This window comes from Dermochelys coriacea, chromosome 23 (assembly GCF_009764565.3).
Source record: "Dermochelys coriacea isolate rDerCor1 chromosome 23, rDerCor1.pri.v4, whole genome shotgun sequence".
Taxonomy (NCBI): Eukaryota; Metazoa; Chordata; order Testudines; family Dermochelyidae; genus Dermochelys; species Dermochelys coriacea.
In genome coordinates, this window is record NC_050090.1 from 3,098,219 (window position 1) to 3,123,835 (window position 25,617).

At 48.0% G+C, this 25,617-nt stretch overlaps 1 protein-coding gene across 6 annotated transcripts in view; it reads left to right on the forward strand.

Annotated features, from left to right (window-relative positions):
• Positions 1 to 25,617, forward strand: part of PAK4 (p21 (RAC1) activated kinase 4) — a 98,261-nt gene that overhangs the window by 52,449 nt on the left and 20,195 nt on the right. For 5 of the 6 annotated variants that reach the window (XM_038381989.2, XM_038381993.2, XM_038381990.2 and 2 more), the window contains exon 2: positions 13,970 to 14,193. In XM_038381989.2, the coding sequence (XP_038237917.1) occupies positions 13,990 to 14,193 (204 nt within the window). In that variant the 5' untranslated portion in view covers positions 13,970 to 13,989. Of the gene's footprint in view, positions 1 to 11,553; positions 11,577 to 13,969; positions 14,194 to 25,617 lie in introns of those variants that run through there. The other variant, XM_043501422.1, reaches the window with a different exon arrangement.

Consider the following 25,617-nt stretch of genomic DNA (forward strand, 5'->3'; position numbering starts at 1 on the left):
TTTACCATTTTTCTCCTTGTCTTGTCCATCCCCCTCCCTTCCCCAGTATTCCCTCTGGAGTTAGTTGCGTTACTTGCAGGAGTATAGTTTGCATGATAGAGGCCTAAATAGTTCATCACGAGTCCTTCTTCAATTCTGCTGCTTGACCAATAAGTTTAACCGTGTTTCTGTGTGTTGCAGAGGCAGATCCATACATACTCCTGGTGCCTCATGATTGAGAATCTGCTTTATGTTCACTGTTAACCCCCCTGACCTCTGTCGGCTAACTAAGACCGCTATGCCCACCCACTGCTGCTTTGAGGAAGCCTGGATATTTGCAGATGTTTTTCTTTGTCAGGTTCAGAGCATTCAGCTGATAATTCACCAGCGTCAAGAGTTACACCAGGGATGAATGTGGCTCTGGATTTTTTCTAAGAAGGTGTAGATTTCCTCTTGCTTTTTCCCTCCCCCCATTACAAAATTTGGCCCACATCTGTTTTTTTGAGTTAGCTTTTTGTTCAAAAGTGGAAACACTTACTAGCTTGTTTGTTCATACTGCGGACTTAACTTGCCTCTTAGAAATGTGCGCAATTGAATCTGAGGATTTTTTGATTGAAATAGATTGCTTTGACAAGTGCCTACATCGCAATGTGTCTGAGAAACTTGGTAAAGGGGTTGCTGCATATGGCTCATCTACACCAGAGGAGCCAGCCAGATGACTGTGCCAACCAGTTACATTTAATAACTTTTGTATTATGGAATTGGCTAGGATGAGCCAGCTGACGGGTTGTCACCCGTTCTGTAGTTTATTAGAAAAGGAGTACTTGTGGCACCTTAGAGACTAACAAATTTATTTGAGCATAAGCTTTCGTGAGCTACAGCTCACTTCATCGGATGCATCCGATGAAGTGAGCTGTAGCTCACGAAAGCTTATGCTCAAATAAATTTGTTAGTCTCTAAGGTGCCACAAGTACTCCTTTGTCTTTTTGCGAATACAGACTAACACGGCTGCTACTCTGAAACCTGTAGTTTATTAGCTTTCCGCTGTTGTTCTTCTGACCTGGGACTGTGGTTTGTCTTCCCTTTTTTTTTTTTTTTTTTTTTAAAGTGTCTTTGTTATGCATTCACTGGATGGCCCATGTCAGCTTGAAGATGAGCAGGTGTCTATAAGGCCACCAGCGCTGCCTATAATAGTGAAGTTGTAGGTGAGCAGAGGGAATAGCTATGCGTTGAAGCTCCGGTTTGTGTCAATGACAAGAAATATTCTTGTCTGACCCAGGGGGCTGGTGAAGGGAACATTGAATTACAAGGGCTGTGCATTTACCAGCTGCTAGAAGAGTTGCCTTTCAGACGTAGAAACATATCGTTATACTGAGGGTTTCTTTCTTGTCCGTTTGTTGGATTGTTAACTCCTCAAGGCATGCATGGATTGTGATTTTTATCTTGTGCAGGGTTGGGGTCGCAGTTGGTACTTTAACAAATGAGAGCTTGGAAAACAGGTTTGATATCCATCCCCTGTCACGTTATCAATGGCCAAGAAGATCTCTCATGTGCTCACTTTAGTCTTCACTCCAGAGTGTACTCTAACTCATTTGATTGGATTTCCTTTCCTCTAGATATGACTTGTCTGTCCAAAGGAAGGAAAAGGATAGGTAGGTGAGAGGCCGGTGCTTTTCAGAATCATCTTGGATGGACAAACCCTTCATCTTCTCTGTGCCAGTTTCTGGAAGATTTCTTTGTTTCTGTAGTGATTTGCCAGCACTTTGAACTGCAACTGGGCAGGATCAAAGCTGTATCTTTGATGATTTTTTTTTTTTTTTTTTTTTTTAAAGAGGACACAGATGCTTAATGATGTAAACAGACGTTCATTGTTGCCTGGCTTTGTTTATACAAGGAAAAAATACATTTGGGTTCACCTATGGCCAGATTTCCTGTGTAATGCCAATCCAGAGCACAGCTTTAAGACCTCTGTAAAACCCTCTTGAGTCTGCTTTGAACGTTGCGTAGTGGAGTTACTGAAATGGTAATAACAGACCATCCAGTGTCAAATTCCTGATCTGAGTCTGTGTTTAAAAACCCCCAACTCAGAACGCTGATCTGGAAACACTATCTTTAAATCTGACGCTCTGTTTTAAAACCTGTGCCTCCCCCCCACATAAAGAGGAATATTGGCACTTCGATATCTGCCCGAGATCAACAAAACTACCCCCAAGTACAAGTGCTTTGTACTTCACTAAAAAAAGAATGGGATCAGGCTGTACAGCTCACAGCTGGAACCCCTGGACTCCCTGGCATTGTGGTTCCGACCCCAGCTGGGTCAGCTCAGCCCCTTTATTCTTTTGGAGGCAGATAAACTGGGGTCCAGGAAGGGAGTAAAGGGTCATAGGACTGGAAGGGGACCTCCTGTGTCCTTGAGTCCAGTCCTTGCTATCACAGCCAACTCTGTGCGATCATCCCATTCATAAACGTATCAAGTGCCAATTTAGAACAAGTTTGGTGGTTTGCCCCCACTGCTACTGTTGCAAGGTTATTCCAGAATCTCCCTCCTCTGATGGCTAGAAACCACCTTCTCCAACCTCCATTGATCCCTGACTAGTTGATCCCCATTTGTTCTTGTGCCAGCATCGTCCTTTAGCTTCAATAGCTCTTCTCTCTTTCTGGTGTTTACCTCCCCCACCTGCCCGAGGCATATTCATAGGGAGCCATCAGATCCACTCCCAGCCTTCGTTTTGCTAGGCTATACAAGCCTAGCTCTTTCAGCCTCCTCTGCTAAAGTAGGCTGCCCATTCCCCTGATCATCCTAGTCGTCAGTCTCTGCACCTGTTCCCGTTTGGATTAATCTTTCATGCTGGAGGGGTGGGAGGAATTTTCTTGAACAAATCACGCCCAAGCATTGGGAGTGGACATGAAAGACCCCCTGGAGGCACTCCTCATGTGAGCAGAAGATTTCCCTCCTTCATTCTGCATGTGGTGCGTCATGTACCTTCCTTGCTCAATGGCAGGTGCTTTGCAGTTTGCATATAGCTTGCAAAGCCACTTAGGCATCCTTTTTGATTAAAGGCCCGTTGTTACTTCAGGTCAGTGATACTCAGACTTCAGTGGTCCAGGAGCCAAGAAAGAGCCACAGTAGTGTGAACTGATTGTTTCATTTTCTTTCTCTTTCTCTTTCTCTCTCATATGTATGCCGTACATGTGTGTGTAATATTCTCACAGCAAATTGACTGACCAACTATTCTATAATTGGTTAATAACATAGTAAAAGCATCCTGATTGGCCAATAACTTGAATTGGTTGGTTGTTAATTGAATCGGTGTTTTAATATGTGCTGCAAAGAACCACTTGTGGCTCCCTAGCCTCGGTCTGAGTATCGCTGCTTTTGGGTGCAATATATGGGCCCGAAGAGTCAAAGGCCTGTAACTGACCAACATTAAACAGTTTTAAACAAGGTTCAGGGTTTGATATACAGAGACCTCTGTCGAGTACCATGGAAAACACACCATTAGAAATCCATTTGAACCTCTAATAAAAGAAAGAAAAACAGGTCAAGTGTTTGAAATGTAAAGTACTAAATAAGGCTTTCATTTTAACAGTATCCCTTGTCTCTTTCTATCTACCCAGGGAGATTTTTTTAGAAAGACACTTCTACCCCTCGTTTGACAGTCTCTTAGATGGTTTTACACTTGGTAATAACTGTCCTTTTGGGGAAAGGGAAGACATTTAGTTGAGATGGGCTGGAGCTGTTGTTGCTGTTAGTCTGTTCCTGTTTGCTAGAAGGCAAAACAAGACCATCACCCACCAGCGGAAAGAAAAGAACAGCAAAGACAGAAAATGCAGCTTCTGTCTCTGGTTCTGACTCTCACTTGTAACCTCGCTGCTGGAGGAGAAATAGGCTCAGCACATGGTCTGATCAGCCATTCTGAGACCTGGCAAGCTGCTGCCAGCATCGGACTGGGGAACAGCTGTTTTTGTTAAGCCACATATTAGACAGAAGGCAAAAGGGTAGGGATAGGATAGAGAAGAAATACAGCAAGGAAGGAAAAGGAACACACTAGGGCAGGGGGTGGGGGGCAATGTGACAAAGTCTCACATCTCAGGTGGTGGTCAGGATTTAGCCAGAGCCGATGGAGGCAGTGCTGTCATCTGGCTCCCTCTCTCTGGCCCAGTCTAGTCGGGACATCTCTCAGGATTAGGATGAAGAAGGTCCATGGTCCTAGGAGGTGGAGGTGGTGGGGGTGGCAGCCATATGACGGTGAAGCTCTCTTCTTCCTCTTTTCTTTTCTTTCAGTCAGCCAGCATTGCAGTAACCTCTCTGCCCGTCCATATCTGTTAACTTCCCCCAAAGTCTGTTCTGTTTAAGAACCCCAAAAGCTCACCGTTGAGTTCACACTTTAAGGTAAATTTATAGGCCCAATTATCACTTCAGGCACCACAGAAATATCATAACCCCCTTTGGGAGGAATCTCGTTTTGTGATGCTGTTTGGGTCATTACCATGTGGGCTTTCCCTTTGAGCAGCATTTCCGTGACCCCACAGCATGCAAGATCAGTCAGATCTATCCCTGACCCAGTCAGCTAGCTGTGGAGTAGCATATACGTTACTGAAACAGATACTTACTCTTATCAGTTGACTGGGATTTGGAAAACTTTGAGAGCTAACCCTACAGACAATACCTCATGCGAGCCAGGAAGTCAGTGGGGCTATTTTGTCTAATGATAGCTCATATGAGGATTGGGCTCTTGCTTCAGTTGTCCTCATGGGGAGAAGCGCCCCATAAACATCTGCAAAGCTTATCCCCATGTCCTCCTTTGCCATCATGCCTACGAACAACTTGGCAGGAGAGGAAACTGGTGTGCTGTGATTGATACGGTCTCATAGTTTCCTTGTGCTCCTCTGTGCTAGGTTAGACAAACAAAGGGGTCCTGGGCCATGACTGGGATTCCTAGGCACTACCACAGTAGAAAAGCTTTAGTGGTAGAACAACTTCTTTTTTTAACTATTGTCCAGATCTATGTAGTATGAGTGCCCCTCAGAAATTATGTATCCCTTGCTGGTCCTTCCCTGCCAGCAGAGGTAGACATGGACGATGGGCAGAATGTTTGCGTGGGTTCGTGAATAGTGTGAATGTATGCAGAACTTTGTGGGGGAGGGCAACCCAAAGCTGAGATGATTTCTGAGTACCGCGAAGCCAGTGGTCTCATCTCTTCAAGGGGTGAGTTCCATAAGCCAGATTCTGTGAAGCTTCTGTCCGCTGCCCTTAGCAGCCTTCCTCCATGGGTCTAGACAGTCGAACCTCAGAATTATGACCACCTCAGGAAGGGAGGTTGTTTGTAACTCTGAACAAACCGTTATGGTTCTTTCTAAAGTTTACAACTAGCATTGACTTACCTCACCTTTTGAAACTTTGCTATGCAGAAGAAAAATGCTTTCCCCTTTATTTGATAATAGTTTACATTTAGCATAGCACAGTACTGTACTGTATTTGCTGCTTTTTTCTTGTTTGTTTCTTTGGTCTCAGCTGCTGCCTGTGTTCTTCTGGTTCCAAATGAGGTATGCGGTTGACTAGTTAGTTCGTAACTTTGAGGTTCTTCTTGGGTTTCTCTGTGGGGGAGGAATGGATCTGCCACGGAGGCTGTGGACATTAAGATCCCTCAGTAGCTAGGGCTAGGGATGTAAATAATGTACAATTTTAATAGTTTAAACAGGTTAAACATTTAACCGTTAGGATCCGCTGCTATCCTGCATGCCCGGGATCCCCTTCCTCTTAGTTAATCCTAATTTTTCACTTACCAGCACCCCCCATTCACCCCACATGCTGGATAAAAAAGCTTTTTCTGTTCTATTAAGGCACCTAAATTTTAATGTTGTTTATTTATTTAAGGAGCATAAGTTTGAAAACATGGGCAATAATTTTTTTGCTGATCATTTCTTGTCAGGTTTGCAACCAGATAACACTTACAGGACATGATGTACGTCTGATATCTCTCTACTCTGGAGATCCTGGGTGGTTGATACCCCTGTTTTTGTAGGAAAAGTTTAATTTGCTCAGTGGCGGCAAGGTCCAGGGGAGTTTCGCTATTCTAGCAATTATGACCAATCGAGCTTTAAAGCTGTTTGGCCTTTTTCTCATCAACTATCAATTCCAGAGAGCCATGAACACAGTTCAGCATGCATAGCTGGATGCTGCTCCGTGTGCCAGTTTGAGCGTTAAGGAGGACAGGTGTCAAAATGTCACCAGATCTTGGCAGGCTTGGACTCGGGCTGTGAAAACATTAGGCAATGCTGCCTGAAGTTGTTCCTGTCACAAAGGAGCAATGCCATGCTCTGGCTTTAACCCTGAAGAATATCTCCTTTCTTTATATTGCTCCTCCAGTACCTGTAGCTACTGCGGAATCCACTGATCTTCTTTGGCTCTCCCCTGGGTCCCAAGCAGAGGGGCCCCACCACCCAAGGGAAGCATGAGGAGCACTGAGCAAATGGTCTAGTGATGTGGAAACATCCACCATCCACGGCCTGCAGGAGGAAATGGCTTGTTATAGGGAACCCCTGTATGTCAGTAGCCATTTGGGATGGGGGCGTAGGTATTGGGTCGGACTGAGTTGCAGTGCCTCAGAGCCATCGCAGGGTGGCTGGTTCCTGTGGCAGTCGTGTTACTTGGCATGTATTGAATGTGGTGTCAAGTTCTGTGATTTATTTTTGGTGGCTCTCCTTGACTCCCACTTGATTAAGAGGTTTCTTGAGGGTCAGGTCTTGGTGTGTTTTAGTGGGTAGTTCTAGAGTGCAGGGAGATAACAGCCAGGGCTCTGGTGGATTCTCTTTTAGAAGCATTAAAATACAGACTATGTTGAAGGAGCAACATGCAGCATATCCTTTTGGGAAAGATCCTCAGTGTCTAAGCCTTCTCTCGCTCTTCTGCCAGGGCTGAAAGGTCGAACAGGAAGGGCAGAGAAGATTCTGTGTGCTCCGTCTGGGCTCAGGAGGCTGTTGTTTCTGACCATGTCAGTGTCACAGTCTGATTGTTCATGCATATCGCAGACCATCTGCCTGGCACAGCCTGGAGTGAGAAGTGGGTTGTATTTGCCAAAGATTAGCTAGGGAGGATGCACTCTGAATATCTGTCCAGTGCTGAAGACCCTTTTCTACTTTTTGAATTTGAGACACATTTTCTTGTGACATTGGGAGACTCCTCTCCATCCCTTTAATGCGAAGTGACTGTCCTGAATACCAGCTTTCCCAGACTTCAGCTTGATCTTGGGTGAACTCCCATGGCTAGTAGCAGAGGGATTCGTACTCCTGTCTACATGTGGCTGAGATCTTCTCTGTTCTCTAAGCAGTCAGGAGGAGAGTTGTGGGAAGAAGGCGGCTTAAGCATAATGCTTTTGTGAACTCTGGTACAGAGTGCCTGCCCCTCTAGGAGCCAGGTTGTAACAGAATGTGGTGATAGCATCTTTCCCCTTCCGCTTTCAGAACATGTGCGTTTTCGGTTGGTATCAAACTCAATTTCCCAATTATCACCTTTTTACAAGTAGGGAAACTGAGGCAGAGTGGGGCAGTGGTTTACCTGAAGCCACATAGTGGCAGAGCAAGAAATAGAACTCACAATTGCTGACTCCAGTCTCTCTTATTCCAACCACTAGAGATCATGCATCTCCGTGCTCCTGGGCTCTCTTCCCAGCTATCTGTCCTCAGCAAGCTGACGCTGGACTCTCTCCCACGGGCAGGAGAGAGCATGCTCTCTGATCTCTACTCTAAGCAGTGCCTGAGAGAGGAGGACAGCTCTGTGAAGTTACAAGCAAGAGATTGGCAATGACCTAACAGGCAGATTTAGATTCATGTTCCAAAGTAGCTTGCCTGTGTGCTCTTCTCCTTGCACCTTAATTGCTAGAACTTCATTTTAATGGTTTTATTTTCTTCCTAGTTCTAAGTTTAAATATTAATCCAAAATCAGGGACAACTGGCAAGCAAGTAAGGCGAAATGCCTTCAGGTCGAGGATCCAAACCTGGGTGTTCTGTTGGAAGAATAACACAAGTACAAGTTATTTAACATGGGAAGCAAAGAGTAAATGAAGGAAGAAAACACAGGATCACTTTGACTGGGAATATATTTATCCTGTGCCTTTGAGATCTCAGGGCTCTAGAACACGACTGGTCTTCTCTGTGCACATCCAGAGCTGGCAGCCTTGGGATTCTGCTTCCCATGTGGAAACGGGGAAGTGACTGGCCCAAGATATCGCAGTGGGTTGGTACAATTGCGAAGGGAACCCAGTAACAAGCCCTAATATATATATTCATTCCCGTTGCAGGTTACTTTTAAGCTACCTGTAGCCTTAAGAAATGGAAATCAAAATTAACGTGACGGGCTTCTAAGGGTCTATCTTCACTGCAGAGTCAACTTGAGTTAGCTTAGCTCCCGTGAGAGCAGCCACACTCTGAAATAACACCTGAGTTGCTGTGTCCACACAGGTACTGCACTCATTTGTATGTGGCGCTATGATTTCTGAGGGCACATCCATCCCATGATTCCTAGCGCTGCAGGGCCATGAATTCTCCTGCAGTATGCTGTGGGAGAGCTGGTGAGTTCCTTCTGCGCCCGTGGGGGGTGATAGTGGGAAGGCTTTGGAGGACTAGCAGCACTCAAGTGGAGCTCGCAGAGTGGCTGTGTAGCAGCTGCCAGGCTGTGCCCACTCGAGTTGTAGCTTATACGGCTTCTCAGGCCAGCCAACCCAAATTAACAGCACTACCATGGGCGAGTGAAGGGTTATCTGCATGTGGACGGAAGCTGAGTTAAGGTCAACACTTGTTGCAAACCAACCCTAGAAAGCAATCACATGCGCATTCCTTGCAAAGCCTCCCTTGCCAAAGTTGGCGATGAAGCTGAGCCCTGAGTTGGATGGGTGACCCTGAACTCCCCAGTCACCCCTGGCAGAGGTCCCTCCAGATCAGGGTTGGGTGAAGGAAGCTTGCTGTGTCTCTTGCCTTGCACCTGCTTTCTAGATAAAGGCCTCCACTCTCTGGGGCTGTCACTCCAGCACCATTCACTGGAGCTAGCTTAATTATGTAAAAATAAATGATTTTTTTCCCTTTGGAACATTAATTAGTTTTACATTAGACACTGGAGCTGCATATGGTGGCTGGTTCCCATTAATTAAAAATGCTTATTTTTAAGCAGAAAATTATGAGGTGAAATGGGCCAGATTTTGTATCCTGCCATATCAGCGCTGACTCGAGTTTTCTAGGTGCTCAGGTTGCTCTGTGTGTGTGTGTGTGTGAGAGAGAGAGAGAGAGAGAGAGAGCTAGCTGGATCTCTGGGATTGCCCTGGCTGTTTTCTCCTACTGTTGGGTTTGGTTCTGTTTCCCAGTTGATTCAGGGCTGCTTGAGACTTTCTGTCGCAAGGCAAATAGCATCTGGTACTGGAGACAGATGTAATTAGAACGGTCTTGGTGTAATTGCTGGTCCAGTGCACCACCTGAGTGACCATACCTCAGAATCCTGAATCCTTGGATGGCAGCACTTCGCCCATCTCTAGCACTTTCCATTTGCGGGTATCAAAGTTCCTTACAAACAAGACAAACTTTGGCTTCCTAAGATGTCCAACATAGAGGAGAATTATCCCTATTCTGCAGACGGGTAAGCAAATAAATGAGAGGCGAAGTGACTTCTTTAAAGCTGGCTGGCGAAGGGGTTGACATTTGGAGTAGACGGGACCTGGATTTCTAATGTGTTGGGAATCCAGTGGTGAGGCTGTTAGCTAGGGAGACCTGCTCCCATTCCAAGGTGGGGTAGATCAAAGCACATTACAGAACTCTTAGTGCCCTGCAGCAGAGTCTGTGTGAACACTTAATGCATGGCAGGCTAGATATACAGCCTAGCTTGCTGCGAGCTAACAGACTAGCCCCAAGTCTCTCTCTGCCTCAGTTACTCCTCAGATGATAGCACTGTCCTACCTCAAGGGGGGTATTGAGGATAAATGCAGAAGATTGTGATGGGGTCAACATAGGTATTATGGATGGGATATAAAAACAAGCCATCAGGCTGCCTTTGTACCTCATAAAGAAGCATAAAAAGGGCACAAGCCCTTTATTTAGATCAGTGATTCTCAACTGGGGGTACATCAACTCATCTAGATATTTGCCTGGTTTTACTATGGGCTACGTAAAAAGCATTAGTGAAGACAGTACACACTAAAATTTCATACAGACAATGACTTGTTTATTCAGCTCTAAGAAAAGGAGTACTTGTGGCACCTTAGAGACTAACAAATTTATTAGAGCATTCTCTAAGGTGCCACAAGTACTCCTTTTCTTTTTGCGAATACAGACTAACACGGCTGCTACTCTGAAACCTCTTATTCAGCTCTATAATACTATCCACTGAAATGTCAGTACAATATTTATATTTCAATTTGTTATAATTACATGGTAAAAACGAGAGAGTCGGCCATTTGTCAGTAACAGTGTGGCTGTAACACTTCTGTATTACATCTGATTTTGTAAGCAAGTAGTCTTTAAGTGAGGTGAAAGTTGGGGTACGCAAGACAAACCTGACTCCTGAAGGGGTCCAGTCTGGAAATGTTGAGAGCCCCTGATTTAGACCACCTGGAAGATCCCATGGTAAGAAGCAGGAGTAGAACTTAGACTTAGGAGATGGTGTCTCTGTGTTGCAGTAGCATCTAGAGGCTCAACAGTGCTGGACGTTGCGGACATGTGAAGAGCAAAGGGGCTGTCCCAGCCCCATAGTAACCCGAAAGCCATCTGTTCTCTCCTGGGTTAGGTGACGTCTCTCTCCCCTGTGGGTGGCAGGGGAGAATGATCATCGCTGCCCGTGACTTGTGTGCTGTTTCTTCAGTGTATCAGACAAAACAAGTTATTGGCTCCTCCCTTGTCCTATATGGTGTCTGTGCTCATTCACTTCCCAGAGACTTCCGACTTGTTTAGAACCACTCCTGAATCAAAACTGGTTTGGTGTGGTCTCTTGGGACAGCTGGTACTGGACAGCTTGGAGGAAACAGGAAGGGAAATTGTCTTAAGCTGTGATGAGCCTTAGGTGGAGAACTGGTTAAACCAACCAACCAACCCATGAGGAAGGAATGACCTTTGACATGTCAGCAAAGCAGAACAATTTAGGTGCAGGTTCAGTGTGTCACTGTACAACAAGGTGACCTTTAAATGTCTGCACAGCTGTTCTTATTAGTGCCAGAAGTGTGTGTGTGTGTTACTTAACAGAAATAGATATGTTCCCTCTCCGGAAAGAGTGAGTCTGTAAAAACATAGCCACGTTGAGGACACGTGAGAGGGGGTTTCCAGGATCTGCCTCCAAATTAGGCTGACATAGGAAGGAAGTGAGAGAGTTTGAGGGGAAACTAACGAAGATGATGGAAAACATGCTTGGCATAAAGCTTTGGAAAACCAGATTTTTAAACTGGACACCTGGGACAAGAAAGAGAAGCAGGTGGTTGTAGAGATGAGGTCATCTGGGGAAAGGCCATTGGAAAGTGAGGGGGTTTGAAGATGGAAAGACACATGGACAGGAATATTGCTCTGACCAGGAATGGCAAATGAGCGAACCCAAAGGTGGAAGAGGTAGCCAGGTTAGGATCAAGGTGAGAGATTTCACACTGTTCCTTCAGTAAGAGCTGGTACAGGGGTATAAGTGAGAGGCCAGGAGCCCTGAAAAGCTCCATGTTGCCAATGTGCGCTGCTCTGTCTCGTAAATGTCTCTCTCTGAGCTTTGGCAGGACAGATGTAGCACAGAAGGGTTGGATTTCTCCTGGGCATTTTCCATTCTTCATCATCATCATCTATCTTGTGCACGCAGCAGACATCTCTGTTAGAGCAGAACCCTTCAGGCAGCTGAGGTGTGTGTTGTTCATGAAGCAGGAGCATGCTCGGCCCATCTGCCATGAACATACATGCCATCTGCACAGCATGGCTGTGTTGGCTCAGTGGGTGCGGCTCTTCTCCATTTCTTCTAGCTGGCTGACCGAGTGCTGTGGGGATGAAGTCCTGGCTGTTTGTTTCTGGTGTCCATGTGAGCACTGAGACATTGAACTTTTTGGGTAAGGGTGTGTGGGAGGGCGTATCGGGGAGGGAGATGAGACTGTCTCTAAGGCCATGAGCCACGTGGGTAAATTTTAGCTGGTTTGTCCCACTTATTTTGACTTATTACACAGGGTGGAGGAGTAGTGGTGAGCTGGAGCCAGTCCGCACGAACTGGTTATTAAATTTTGAAGCCCATTTAGAAATGGTTGTTAAAGAGGTGGGCAAACTCTGGCCTGTCTGGCCCACCTGATCTCTCAGCTGTGGAGAGAATCCCTTTTTAATTTTTACTCACCCGGCGGTGCTCTGGGTCTTCGGCGGCACTGTGGTGGTGGGTCCTTCTGTGCCGCCGAAGACCTGGAGCGACTGAAGGGCCTGCCGCCGAAGACCTGGAGCGACTGAAGGGCCTGCCGCCGAAGACCTGGAGCGACTGAAGGAACCAGTTCTTCAGCTTTTGCCAGCTCATCACTGGGACGGAGCCCAATTAGATAGATATTTCCTCCAAGCCTCGGAAGGAGCATGAGGACCAATCCCATAATTGTGTCTAACACTTGTGCAAACCAGATTTATAGATCTGTCTAGCAGGGGGAACTCTGTGCATGGAAACTTACTCCTCTCCCCTGTCAAGGATTGTTTTGTTTGCTCTCTTGTGCTCAGCTCTGTACAAACACAACACAGCCAGTTCTTGCCCCAAAGAGCTTATAATCTAAGGAAACTTTTATGCCTTATGCTTTCAGAAGTGACTGATTTTTGACGCTCAAGTTGGGGGACTCCTTTAAAGGAGCCTGTTTTTTGTCAGAAGCACTTATTCCATGCCCCCTCAAATTTGGACAGTATCTCCAGGTGGGCACCCAAAATAGCTAAATAGCTTCTGGAAATGTGTTTCTATTTATCCGTTCTGGCAGACATGGCAGTGGGGTAGTTCTGCAGCTAGATTGTTGCAAACACAGCAGCAAAATTGGAATCTGACTAAAACTCCACCACTGGCTCTTTTTAAATGAATGCGTGACTAGCTCCAGGCATTGGTAATGAGCGAGAGCCTTTTGCCTCTGAGTTACCAATTCAAATCCAGCCCATGACTGTAGTGACTAAAAGTTGTTTCCTATCTGAGAACACTTGGACCTGTGTGCAGTGAGTTGGTGAGTCTCAGCCCAGTTCATAGTGGACATGCATCCCCATCTCAGACCTCCCCCAGAGCTGGTTCAAATTGGCCACCCCTTGATGGCCATCTCCGCAAAGAGGCCAAGAATTGACGTGAGGTATAAGGTGGCTCAAAGGTATCCCATTCCAGAATATGGTGGGGCACTGACCTAAATCAATTCTCTATCTGATTGGTGGTTGTTATAAGAACTTACTGCTTAGGACTGTCAATCAAACTCCTTTCCAAACACTAAAAATCAGTTTAGGCTATAGTAACCCTCCCCCCCCCCCCCCCAAAAAAAAAACCTCCCCCCCTCCCCCTTTCTAGTCTGTCCATACATAATAGAGGCAGTGGGAGTCAGGAGATCTGGGTTGTTGTCCCAGATCTGCCACTGACCTCTGTGTAAACTTGGGCACGTCAGTTCAGGTCTCTGGGTGCCTCAGTGTGCCTCTCTGGGGATAGTATTTAATAGCCTCTTGAGGCTTAATACTCAAGTGCTTTATGATGGTTCTGATGGAGGATGTGTGAGACGTGCAAATCACCATCCCTGGTCTGTTGTAGAAGAGCATCCCTGTCTGGAAAGAGAGTTGGTGAAATGGTATTGAGATGCTATGCGGTAACATAATTCTAAATCCTATCTGATTGTATTTAGCTTGCCATGTGATCTCTGATGGGTGATCTAAGTGTTCTACCATATGGTCATCTTCTGTTATATGAAGGAGCTTGATTTTTGTAGCCTCCCATGATTCTCGGGCAGTTCCATGATGGTACGTGCTCCCCTTCCTCCTTGACGTTTATTTTTCATTCCCCTCTCAGGTCTTTTAGCCAACCTCACCATGTTCAGCAAGAAGAAGAAACGCGTTGAGATCTCTGCTCCCTCAAACTTCGAGCACCGGGTCCACACTGGGTATGACCAACAAGAGCAGAAGTTCACTGGTCTGCCAAGGCAATGGCAGGGCATCATCGAGGAATCGGCAAAGAGACCCAAGCCACTGGTGGATCCTGTGTTCATCACGGCTATTCAACACGGCTCGCAGAAGGTAGGTGGCCTGGTGAACCTTCATGCGGGGTCTGGTTTCTGCAAGAGCAAAGAAAGTTCTAGTGAATGAGGCCAAGTCGAGAGACCCTATAGTCCCCCCTTTCCCTAACAGATCAATGGTCTGTCAAGGGGCATCCATATCTAGGGGTTCATACTTGTAGCACAGAAATAACACCTCTACAGGACCCAGGCACCTGCACTCGTAGCTTCAAGAAGTGCCATGTTAGCAGCCCTGAAGAAGAAGAAAGGCTTGGCTGGGGCAATTTGTTCTCTTCTTTTACATTTTTGGAGTGCCAGTTTGGCAAAGTAACATGGCAACTTGTTCTCCACAGCCCATTCAGTGTTTCTCCACCTCTCTCCTCAGGCTGCCGCGAGGGTGCAGGTTTCAACAGCATCTTTATGTGCATGATGCCCTGCCTTCTTACTAGGAACAGGACTAACTGCCCCCAAATCGCCTCTTGCTAGTCACAGAGAGCCATCGGTGGTCCCCAATGTGGGTGGATTTAAACTGTTAGGGCTAAAGGCTCTGTATTCCCTTCCCTGGGCCCCCTGGTCCTCCTGGTTCAATGGCGAGTTTAAAAACATGTGAAGGGAATCACAAGTATTAAACGACATTTACCCCTCTTGCATCCCACTCATTTCCCCTTTCCCAGTGTTCGTCTCTTCCATCATTCCTATCCTGTAAACTTTGACTGTGGCTTGTCCATTTGCTTTAGTCAGGAAGACCCAGGATCTGGAGATCGCAGCTGCTTCCACGCTAACCCTAATTAATTCTTTCTAAACCTCTCCAGGTGAATGTGTCTACATGGAGCATTAGCCCTTAGCGGGGAGAACTTGTCTGCTGTGGCAGTGGCACAAAGGCTCTAGTATTTGGGACCGCTAGTCTTCTGCTGTGTGTTTTCATGCACTGTCTCCCCTGGGCATATGATTGCTCGTAAAAAAGGAAAACTATTGAACTGGGTAAGGCACGGGAAGCAAGCAATTTAAAGGCCAGCCTGGAAACCAGAAATAGCTACATCTCAGACTCCGAGGTGTGTGTGAGAGGGATGGCGAAAGCTTGGTAATCTTGAATCAGTCAATTTCCAGGAGTATACAGAAGTCTTGCAATACCTGGGCTTGCATCTCAAACCTATGAGTGGGGAATTAGAAGTTCCCAAAGGTACACTGGAGAAGATTGATCGAGAGCCTTAAATGTCACCGAAGAGGATTTCCTGTGGCGTATGGAACTGAATGTGCTACCAGTTGAATCGCTAATGATGGGAAGGGTAGTTGGGGGCAAGTGGGAATGCCGGGGGATAGGGGCCATTGTTGGCTAGTAGCTGTAGAGCAGGACTGGGAGTAGGGGAGCGAAGTCGAGTCCCAGCTCTGCTATTGACTGGAACGTGACCTTGAACTAATCACTTAAAGATCTGTGCCTCAATTACAGGGAGGAGGTTTTAAAAAAAACAAAACGGGGGTGGTAGATAGACTCACCTTTTTAAAGCACTTTAGATATGTAGGTTAAAAAGTGCCGACTTCCGGCAATGAGGGAGATTGCTGGTAAAGACACGCCTGTCATTTCACGCTCTTCTTGGCTATGTTTAAACAGCCCTCTGCCTATATTCATTACAGATAGCCAAACTGGTTTTTATGCCATGTTTTGCGCCTTCCCTTCAGCAGCAAATTGCAGAGTGTGTGATGTCTGAGGGGAGCGGGAGTCGAAGCAAGGACTAGGGAGTTCAACAGTTGTCAATGGCCCGCCTCAAAGGAAGCCAACTCCAGCTAGGAGGACAGAGAGTCTTGTGGTGAGAGCACTTGCTGGGCTGAGAGAGACCTGGGTTCAATTCCTGCTCCTCCACAGCTGTCCTGTGAGATCTCTCTGTGCCTTGGTTTCACATCTGTAAAAGGGGGATCTTTGCAGATTCCTTCCTAGCAGAGTGTTGAGAATAAATGTTAGAGATTGTGAGGGGCTCAGATATGGGGGCCAGATAAGCACTGTAGACCAAATTCTCACTACTTCCAAAAAGTCCTTACTCAAAAGACCGCATGCTGGACACTTGCAGGAGCTACCTTGCGTTGCCTTGAGATGACATGATAGCTCAAAGTCCAGCGCCACTCAGGGACCCAGCCCTCAGTTTTTCTCTGAAGCAGTTTGCGTGCTGATTTGCGATCTTCCCAGGAGCAGCCCTCACTTGGATGGTGCTTGGAAGTAAAACTGTTTTAAAACTGGAGGCAATTGCTGGGATCATTCGTTAAATCAATGGGAATAGAAAGTGCTTGGCACCTTGCAAATTAGGCCTAGATGAATGAAGGTATGTTAATGGTATTAAATGTGACGCTTCCGGGAGGTACCCAGCATTGGGAGGCACCTTGCTACCACCTGCCCTGAGCGTGAGAGAGCTCGCAGCACTTAGGTTATAGTGACAGCACGTAAAAGTTCATTTGAATCTCTAGACTTTCTTAAATAATCGCAAGTAGAAGGATAAGAAACAAATGTTTACGTATAAACTAAAACCGTAACATGCATTCTAGAGCCTAGATGTACTTAACAAGATACTCTCCTGTCTAATGAAGTATTGCTCAGGAGTATTTTCCAGCCAGGCAGGCTGTGATCCCTTTTCCATGACACAAGCTATGCTGTCAGCTCGTCTCTTCGGGGAAGGATTCTGTGGGTCTCTTTGCAATCCTAGATATATCAAACCAGTCCTTTGATCTTCCTTCATAAACCAGGCACCGTCCTGCTGTGTTCCTTCCTCTAGATTCTGCTGTCTCTTGTGGATTTAGCAATTTAGATTAGCTGGTGGCTTAATATGAAAATAGACTTACAAAGACTAGCCAGAGAGAGAGAATTGTCTGCTCTCCCCTGCGTGAACAGAACCTGAGGCATTTCACTACCTAATGACCAGCCTTTAACACCAAGGCTCTAAGAACATAACTTGCAGTATAGGTACGTTACTTTTAGAATATTATTTGTATACACACTTGGCAATGGCTATGACAACTGACTCTTGGCAGAGACCTCACAACCCTTGGGTGAGTTGGTATCCATATACTTGACCAGGGGATGCCTGTAAAACTCTCTGTGCTTATTAGCACGTAAAGAGATACAGACTCCATTTCCAGTGATACCTTTCTCTTTCGGAAGCCAATGCTGCTCTTCCAGAAGGTGGGAGGTTACAGCCACTCGTCCAACCTGTGTCCCTTCTGCCCCCATCCCGACCTGCCTGAGCGCTCCGGCATTTTGATCTTTTGGACACCAGCATCCTTCTGTGGTAAACAATTCAGTGTGGTAGCAGCGGAGGTTTTGAAGCTAAAAAGAACTAGATGAGTTCATGGGGGATAGGTCCATCAGTGGCTATTAGGCAGGATGGGCAGGGACGGTGTCCCTCACTTCTGTTTGCCAGAAACTGGGAATGGGTGACGGGATGGATTGCTTGATGATTCCCTCTTCTGTTCATTCCCTCTGGGGCACCTGGCACTGGCCACTGTCAGAAGACAGGATACTGGGATAGATGGACCTTTGGTCTGACCCAGTCTGACCGTTCTTATGTTCTTAAGCTTGCATTCCTGCAGGGCTGGCCAGCCTCGCTCCCTCGGCTTGTCCACTTTAAACCATGAAGCGGCCGTTAATAATGCTGTGGTGGAACCGCTCCAAATGCTCTTGAAGTCTTGTGCTCGAGTGGCTTTACGAACAGCCCTTGGCCTCGCAGCGCTGGTTCTGTCCGAAGGGCTGAAAATGGGCGCTTGTTCTAGCCTTGCTCGTATGACTCTGTGCCTGCGTGAGGCACAGTCTCAATGAACCCTCTTCCATCCTATCAATCCTCAAAGCGCTTCGGCTGAGCCACAGACCATGCACAGGAATTGCAGTGCCCACATTCAGCAGTGGCTGCCCCACTGCACCCGAGCAGAGGGGGCCCTAGTCACAGATCTCCTCGGCGCTGTGCAAATGGAGCCAAAGGACAGTGCCTACCCCAAGGAGCTTACAATCAAAGGCCAGAGGTAGACGGGAGCACAAGGAAACAATGAGAGAGCCGTGGTCAGGATGACTGGCTATGGTCTCAGTGTTGGGACCGCTGGGGTGATGGATTTGCATCACTCTCGGCTGCTTTCCAATAGCTTTCAGGGCCCGCCGCTCCCGCTGACCTCCACATGAGGACAGGTTGTGCAGCACGTGGCAGGGTCAGGCCTGTGGAGACAGCCTGTGAAGCAAGGTCTCATGTAATCCCTCGCTGAGGTGTGTCAGGGTGAGACCTAAGGTAGGGCTGGCAAGGTGCCGTACGGAATCCATGCCGGCAAACCAGAACCCGAAGGGCAAGCAGGATCTCTTTCCATGCACTGGCTCAGCCAGCACTGGGAACTGCGGAGCCAGGGGTGTGACCGAGAGGAGGGAGGGGAGTCACCTGTTGAGGAAATGGTTTCCCTAGGGGAATCAATTGCAGCGAGGGGTGGAGGGAGAATTGCTTGGACTGGGGAATTACTTGATCCCCTTGCACACCGAGCAGTACTGATTTGGTTCTGGCTGTGTGCCACCGCCTTCTACCTGCCCTGATCTGCTGAGCTCAGCAGCAGGGGAATCCTGAGGGGGATTGGTGTTTGCCCTGCGTGAGTTGCTGTGGCAACAGGGGAAGAAAAAGCAGGCATTATAAGACACAAACAGGTTGAGCTGAGCTAATTTTGTGGCGGAAGCAAAGATATTCCCCTCCGCCCCTTCATTTAACATGACTGGGTGGAAAACGGGAGTTGCGGGAGCCTGTCTTTCACTGAAATCCCTTCTCCGCTTAACAGGGGGCCCTCTTCCACCCCGCTCCTCCCATGGGTTAGCGGGGATCCCACCCCCTCAATAGCACAGGAACATGATCTCTTTGCCCCCGGTTCAGCGGCTCTGACCTGGAGGGTCGTCTGTGATTCTTGCCCTGCTAGCCCGCCGCTTAAATCAAGGAAAGTGGCCCGCTGTCTCCTACAAATGTAGCTCGTGGCTACCCCTTCTCTGTAACTGTGTGGACAGCGTCATTCAATGGGAGTGCATTAAGCAGCCCCAGCGGATGAGAAACGTAAGTCGGGCAACCTCCAAGTACCAGCCGCTCTGGGTGCGAGCGTTTTATTAGGGCTACATCATCGGCCCATATACGTGCCAGCTGGGCACTCCTGACAAGTTTTGAACAGGGCCCTCAACCGGCACCGAAACTGGTGCCGCTCAGCGCAGGGGTTTGGAAGGGGAAAGCAACAGGCGACCTATGGACCTATGTGTCACAGAGCTCCGTTCCCACAAGCCCGTGGGAGCGCTGTGCGGGAGGGTGGGCAGTGGCTGTGGGTGCCCAACCTGAAGTTTAGTTTACACTTAATGTATACTGGCCTAGCGACACCAGGGAGGTGCTCAATACTGTTTGAAAATTATGGCCCTTTCACAGAGGCCCGAAATCCCTAATTGCTTTAAACTCTTCTCTTGAGCCGCCTGATGGATGTCTCAGCAAAACCCTTTGATCAGTCTGATTTTTATCTTACATTGTTGGGTCCTCCCCACCCCGTACCCTTTCTCTTGCACCAGGCTGTGGATTGTTTTCATTTTGTGGGCTGCAGGCATGAAAGCTCTGCCCTCCTGTATCTGCTGCAGACGGAGCTAAAAATAAAGCCCTGTCCCAGACAGAAGAGGAAACAGCCCTGTTTTTTTCGGGTCGTAGAGGCTGCTCCATCTTGTAATTTTTGCAGAGAAAATTGGCAGCTACCATGCGGGAAGAGTGTTTTTCATAGCACCCTGGGCTTCTTCCCAGAGCAATGAAGAGCCGCATGGAAAGCAGTGGGCATGGCTGCCATGTCTTGGTGGCTCTGTGGACTTGGGGAGTGCTGTGAATCTGTCCCAGCTGAGATCTTCTCTGCAGCCTCTTGTTCTGCTGCCGAGACCAGGGAAGCCCACCATCAATCGGTGCTTTCCCCTAGTTTGACTGGTGCAGCTCTGTCATGTCCGGCTCCGATCTCACATGCTAAGCAAAGGCCTGCTGGGCCAGCAGCACGTGGATGGGAGACCTCCAAGGAAGCTGAACCTAGGAACTGCAGGAAGTGGCATCAGTATTTAAGGGGGCACGTTCCCCGAAGCGACCTGTGGGAGTATAGTAGTAGGTGGAGCTCCTCCCTCTGGCTTGGTGCTGACCCCAGTGGCTTGGAATAAATATAGAGCTTTTTGAATTTATTATTTGTATTGTCATAGAGCCCCGTCATGGGCCAGGCCTCGATTGGGCCAGGCACGAAATGGCTCTTAGACCGAATGCTTGGGTCAGTGTTAGGCAGTTCTCCCACCCCAGGGTGGCTGCATTTCAGTGGTGGGTGAGGCACATGCTGTTCCTAGAACACTTGGGATCCTTTATAATGGAAGGTGTCATACAATTACTGCTATTGACTTGTGACCAAGATGTACTAGCAGCAGAGGGGGCTACTAGCAGCAATGCCCGCTATTGATCTGTTTTTACTGCAAGCTACTTGTTTGGGAAAGGAGGACGTAAGACCCTTGAGATGCACACATGGCGAGCAGTTAGTATTCCCGTTTCCAAGTAATGGGGAAACCGAGGCACGGGGGGGCAGTGACTTGACTAAGGCTGTGCAGTGGGTCAGTGGCAGAGCTAGCACTAGAATTCAGCTCTCCTGTTTCTATTGCTGCGGTCTGACCTCTGGATATGCTGCTGCCGTATTCCCTTATAGGGCTGGGATTTGCAACTTTAAGTCTGCGACCAACAAATTAGCCGAAAACTTCTCCTATGAGACCCACCATGTCCCACAATCCTTTGCACCCACAAAGCTTTGTGGGATTTGGGCCATGGCATGACTTTTAGGTGTGGTGGAAGGGCAAGGCAGGGGATTGTTTGATTTTTCTCTTGCTGTAGCGCAGTGTAACATGGTGAGGTGGCATGTTTTAGGACCCTGCCTAGGAATGCCAGGGTTCTTCTGCCAGGTCACCTTAATGTCAGGTGCTAAACACTTCATGAAGATGCCAGGGATCTTGTTAGCTCCGGCCTAGGATATCAGTGGGTTGGTGTGTCCCTCTCTGAGACAGAGGGAACTAAGGGCAGGAACGTGGGAGTCTGGCAGAGAAAACCCTTGGAACAGCAGACCTTTAGGGTGTTTGCCTTTATTGTTAAAGATCAAGGCAAACTCCCCAAAGGGGCTGAGTTTGGAGCAGGGTGTCTTCGTGCATGCTCTGTTTGGAGCAGCGTGGGAACTCCACCTGCTTACACTTGGCTACAAATTCTATTTTTCTGCCTCCTTTCTAGTTCTTCCCCTGCGCCCTGCTGCATTCCTGCTTTGGGTCACACGTTTCCGCCAGAGCTGCGTTCCTGTGCTGACAGTCTAGGCCGCAGACTAGCAATGCACTTGTCTGGCATGCCACCTTCAGCAGCTCTGTCAGCAGCTGTATAAAAGGCTGCTCTTCAGCTCGGGATGAGGCATCCATAAACCTGATGCCAGACAGCAGGAGCCCAAATTCTATTACTGTGCCCACTAAACCAGTCTGGTTGGAGCATCTATTTCCTCTGCCTCACCCCCGCCTTTCCAGTGGCACACGTTTTCCATGTGCACCAGCAGGAAGCTCTTGTGCTGGCATTATGCACTTACCTCTCCTCTGCTGGCTTAGAGGAGCGTGCATCCTCTTAATGAGGCTGGGCGGCAGTGACGTGCACAGGGTTATACCAGTTTCGACTTGGAAACTCGCGAGTCAGTGGCAGAAGTGTGTCAGGTCTTGGGAGTCCAGATTCCCAGTACTTTCTGCGTAATCTCTGGTTCTACCATCCACAGGGTGGCTGGCTTATATTCTCGTGAAAGCTGGCTGCATTGTATTTGCAGAGCAGAGGGTCACACAGTGTTTGGCGCTCATTCAACTGGGCCTTTGGGTTTCCTCTGAACTTCTGAGTTAGGTGTGAAGGGGCTTGGAATGCATTTGATGATTCGCATTGAGCCATCTCTCCTGCATGGGGAGGAAGAGCCTGCCCTTGTAGGGACGCTGGGTGGATTTGTAGGAGCTGAAGAGTTGGATTCGGGGTAGTTTATGAGCTTGTTGATAAATACACTTGGGTATTGTTTGTTGGCTGAGTACAAACTGCTCCGTCCCTGCATGGGATGTGGTGAGGCTGGCTCTTATGTAGTGACCGATTGCTGACTATCTCTGGCATCTGTTGCCTGCCTTCATGTACGAAGCAACCACCTTACTCCCATCCTCAGAGCTCCCCCCAACTTCCCTTCGACTTAGGATCTGGTGGGAAATTGCCATCCTTGGGAGTTCATAAAGTCCCCTCTCTGTCCCTCCGCGCAGACTCCCTGCTGGGGTAAGAGAGAGTCTTCTCTTTAGCATCTGTGGATCAGCTTCCCTGTACTCATCCCCTGCCTCACTCTCCATCTTTATTTAAAATCTGTTGGAGGCCTGTTATCTCTGATTCCCCTCTGGCTTAAACTGGTGTCAATTGATATTAATGCCTTGATTTCATTAGAGGTGCACTGGCTGCTTACTCCTGTAAGTAGAGTCAGGAGACACCTGCTGATGTTTGCAGTTCAGTCATAGACTATAGGCCCAGAGGGGGGCTGAGATCAACTTGTCTTGACCTCCTGTGTAACCCAAGCCAGAGACCTGCCCCAAATAATTCATGTATGAACTGGAGCAGATCTCTTAGGAAAACAGCCATGATGGAGAGTCCACCACAAGCCCTGGTAAGTTGTTCCAATGGTTAATTACTTTGTTTAAAAAAAAAAAAAAAAAAAAAAAAAGTGCACCTTATTTTTGGCCTGGATTTGTCTCGCTTCAATTCCTAGGCACTGGATCTTATTAGACCTTTGTCTGCAAGATTGAAGACCCCATTATCCATTTTTTGTCTCCCATGTATAGGTACGTGTAGACTGTGATCAAGTCATTCTTTACCTTTCTCTTTGTTTAAGCTAACTAGATTGAGATCCTAGATTCTCACTACAAGATCGGTTTTCCAATCCTTGAATCGTTCTGGTCGCACTCTGGCCCTCTGCAGTTTATGAATGTCCTTCTTGAACTGTGGATCCCTGAATACACCTTCAATCAGCAGTCGCACCAGTGCCAAATACAGAACTCCTGTAACTTCCCTACTCCTACTTGAGAGTCCTCTCTTTCTACATCCCTTTTGGCCACAGTATCCCCCTAGGAGCTCATGTTCAGCCAATTATCCACCTTGTCCTCCAAGTCAGTTTAGCTGACAGTATTAGGATTCATCATCATGGCAAGTCCCAGAGGGTCATAGTAGTCTCATTGCAAATCAAGCGGCCCCCTGGTTCGATCTCCAAGTAGGACCTTAAGGCGGCTTGTTTGTCTGTCGTTGGGAGTCTTCTCAAGCTGCCGAAGTTTTTGGCTCCTGAGTAATCGCTGGTCCTGTGGCGGCATTCCTCTGTAAATGAGCTCAGGAATTCATCCTCTTTCATCCTGGTCTGTCCGAACCAAGGGAGCTCCTGAAACTGAACAAGTGTTGTTGCTGGGTTTGGCTGTGGGTATCCTCGTTGCTAAACTTGTCCTGGCACTTACTGTGGAGCGACAACATCAATCCAGCATTCCTCGGCTTTCCTCCGTGCCCACGGGTCATGGCCGTGTGATAGAGTTGGCATAACTATGTGCAGTTCTGTAGGTCCTTAGCTTGGTATTGCAACGTCCCCACAGAGACTGCTGACGGGCATGAAACATGACAGCAGCTGCTGCTCCGACATGAGTGCCTGCATCTTTTTTGAGCATTGTCCACCAGTGTCCCCAAGTATTGATGCTGTTGGCTGCTTGACGGCAATGGTAATCCACTCATATACAACACCATAAATGTCTGGCCTGCTTGGCCAGACAGATAATGGGTCTCTTCCCCACAGGGCCTTTGAGCAGAAGGTATTGGTACAGGTGGAGAAGAATGTAGCTATTGAGAACTTGTTCAGCCGTTTGAGGTTGGCCAGGGAAGGCCTACTTGAAATGGGGCAAAGGGCCAGGCATTTGGTCGGACTCGACTCTGTTCTTCATTGCTAGGCACCTCCTCTGAACCTTTCACCTCTGTTCCCCCAGCGCTCTACAAGACTGGGTCCATCTGTTCAGAGCACAGCCCTAGCTTGGCTGCCCCCTTAGTCAAATCTCTTTGCTGTGGTGAAAGAGTCTTCCTAGGCCTACTCTTGAGGAGCAGTTTCATCTTTCATCTGCATCCAAAGCCGCTTTCCCTGGCAGCGTGGGACTTGAGCTTATGCGGATGGGGTTGCTTGGATGAGATTCAGCTGCTCTGGCTGTAGTCTTGCATGTCGGCCACTAGGCAGCCATGCGCTCTGCGTGAAAGACGCGACACAGTATAAATCTGTGTGCTGTGCAGGCAGAGGCTTGGAGCAAACTCCCGTGTCTTGATCTTGCTGGGGAGCAGCTTTGAGGCTGGCCTGCGGTGCTCTGGGGGTGACGGCGACGGCATGATGGGGGATAGGAGGTGGGAGGAGGACGGCACTGCAATAGATGCTTAAAAATAAACCCCATTGTCATTCCGTGTTTGACACTGCCCCCATAAATTACCCAGTGCTGTCAATCACTCCCCAATATCTCTCTCTCTCTCTCGCTCACTGAAGGCAGGGCTGCAGGCAGAGAGAGGGCGGGCGGGTGCTGCCTGTGAGAGCCATGAAGAGGACTGCAGCAGTATGCAGTGAAGGCAGAAGAAGGGAGCAGGCACCGTCACAGGACATGACTCCCATCACGCTGATCCGTTCCTTAAGTGCTTTTTGGATTCTAAGGCTATATAACCGCTTGACTGGGGTCCTGCGGATATGGTCTGTGTTACTAGAACTTGCAACCTCTCCCTTTGCTTTGCTGCCTGTTCCGCACCATAGCAGAGGCAGGTACAGCCAGGACACGTACAAGAAAAGACTGTACAGTCTACAAATAGTCTGTTTTCTTTTATGTCTCCTGATTTGAGGTGGCACCTTCTTACTTTTTCCGGAGACCAGCGGATCATCGCAACCTGGGTCAGCCACTGTGCAGGAACCTCAGGGTGTAGGACTCTGGTCTTGCAGATCTCTAGCTTCACAAGGGAAGGAAGTCCTTGGGGAGTGGCTAGAGCAAGGTCTGTGATTGGACACTCAAATATTCCTGAATTGAGGAGGAAGTGACTAAAAGTCAGGACATCGGTGTTCTATTCCCTGGGTGCCCTTGGGCAAGCCTCTTCATCTCTCTGTGCCTCACTTCCTAATCTAGAAAAACACACAAGGGTGTTACAAATGCATCAGTCCCTGCATGCATTTCTAGTGATCCCAGAGCCCCTGGCATGGACAAGTCTCTGGAGGATGTGGGCTGCCAAGTATTAAACAGTCTAAATTATTCCACCCCTCCTCTTACCTCTCTTAAATGGAGTCCTGCCGAGAGCCTGCTGCAGCTGGATGTCCGCCAGGCTCCTGCCTGGGGGAGAGCCCCTCCCTGTGCACATTTTGTTAATCGGCATGTTGG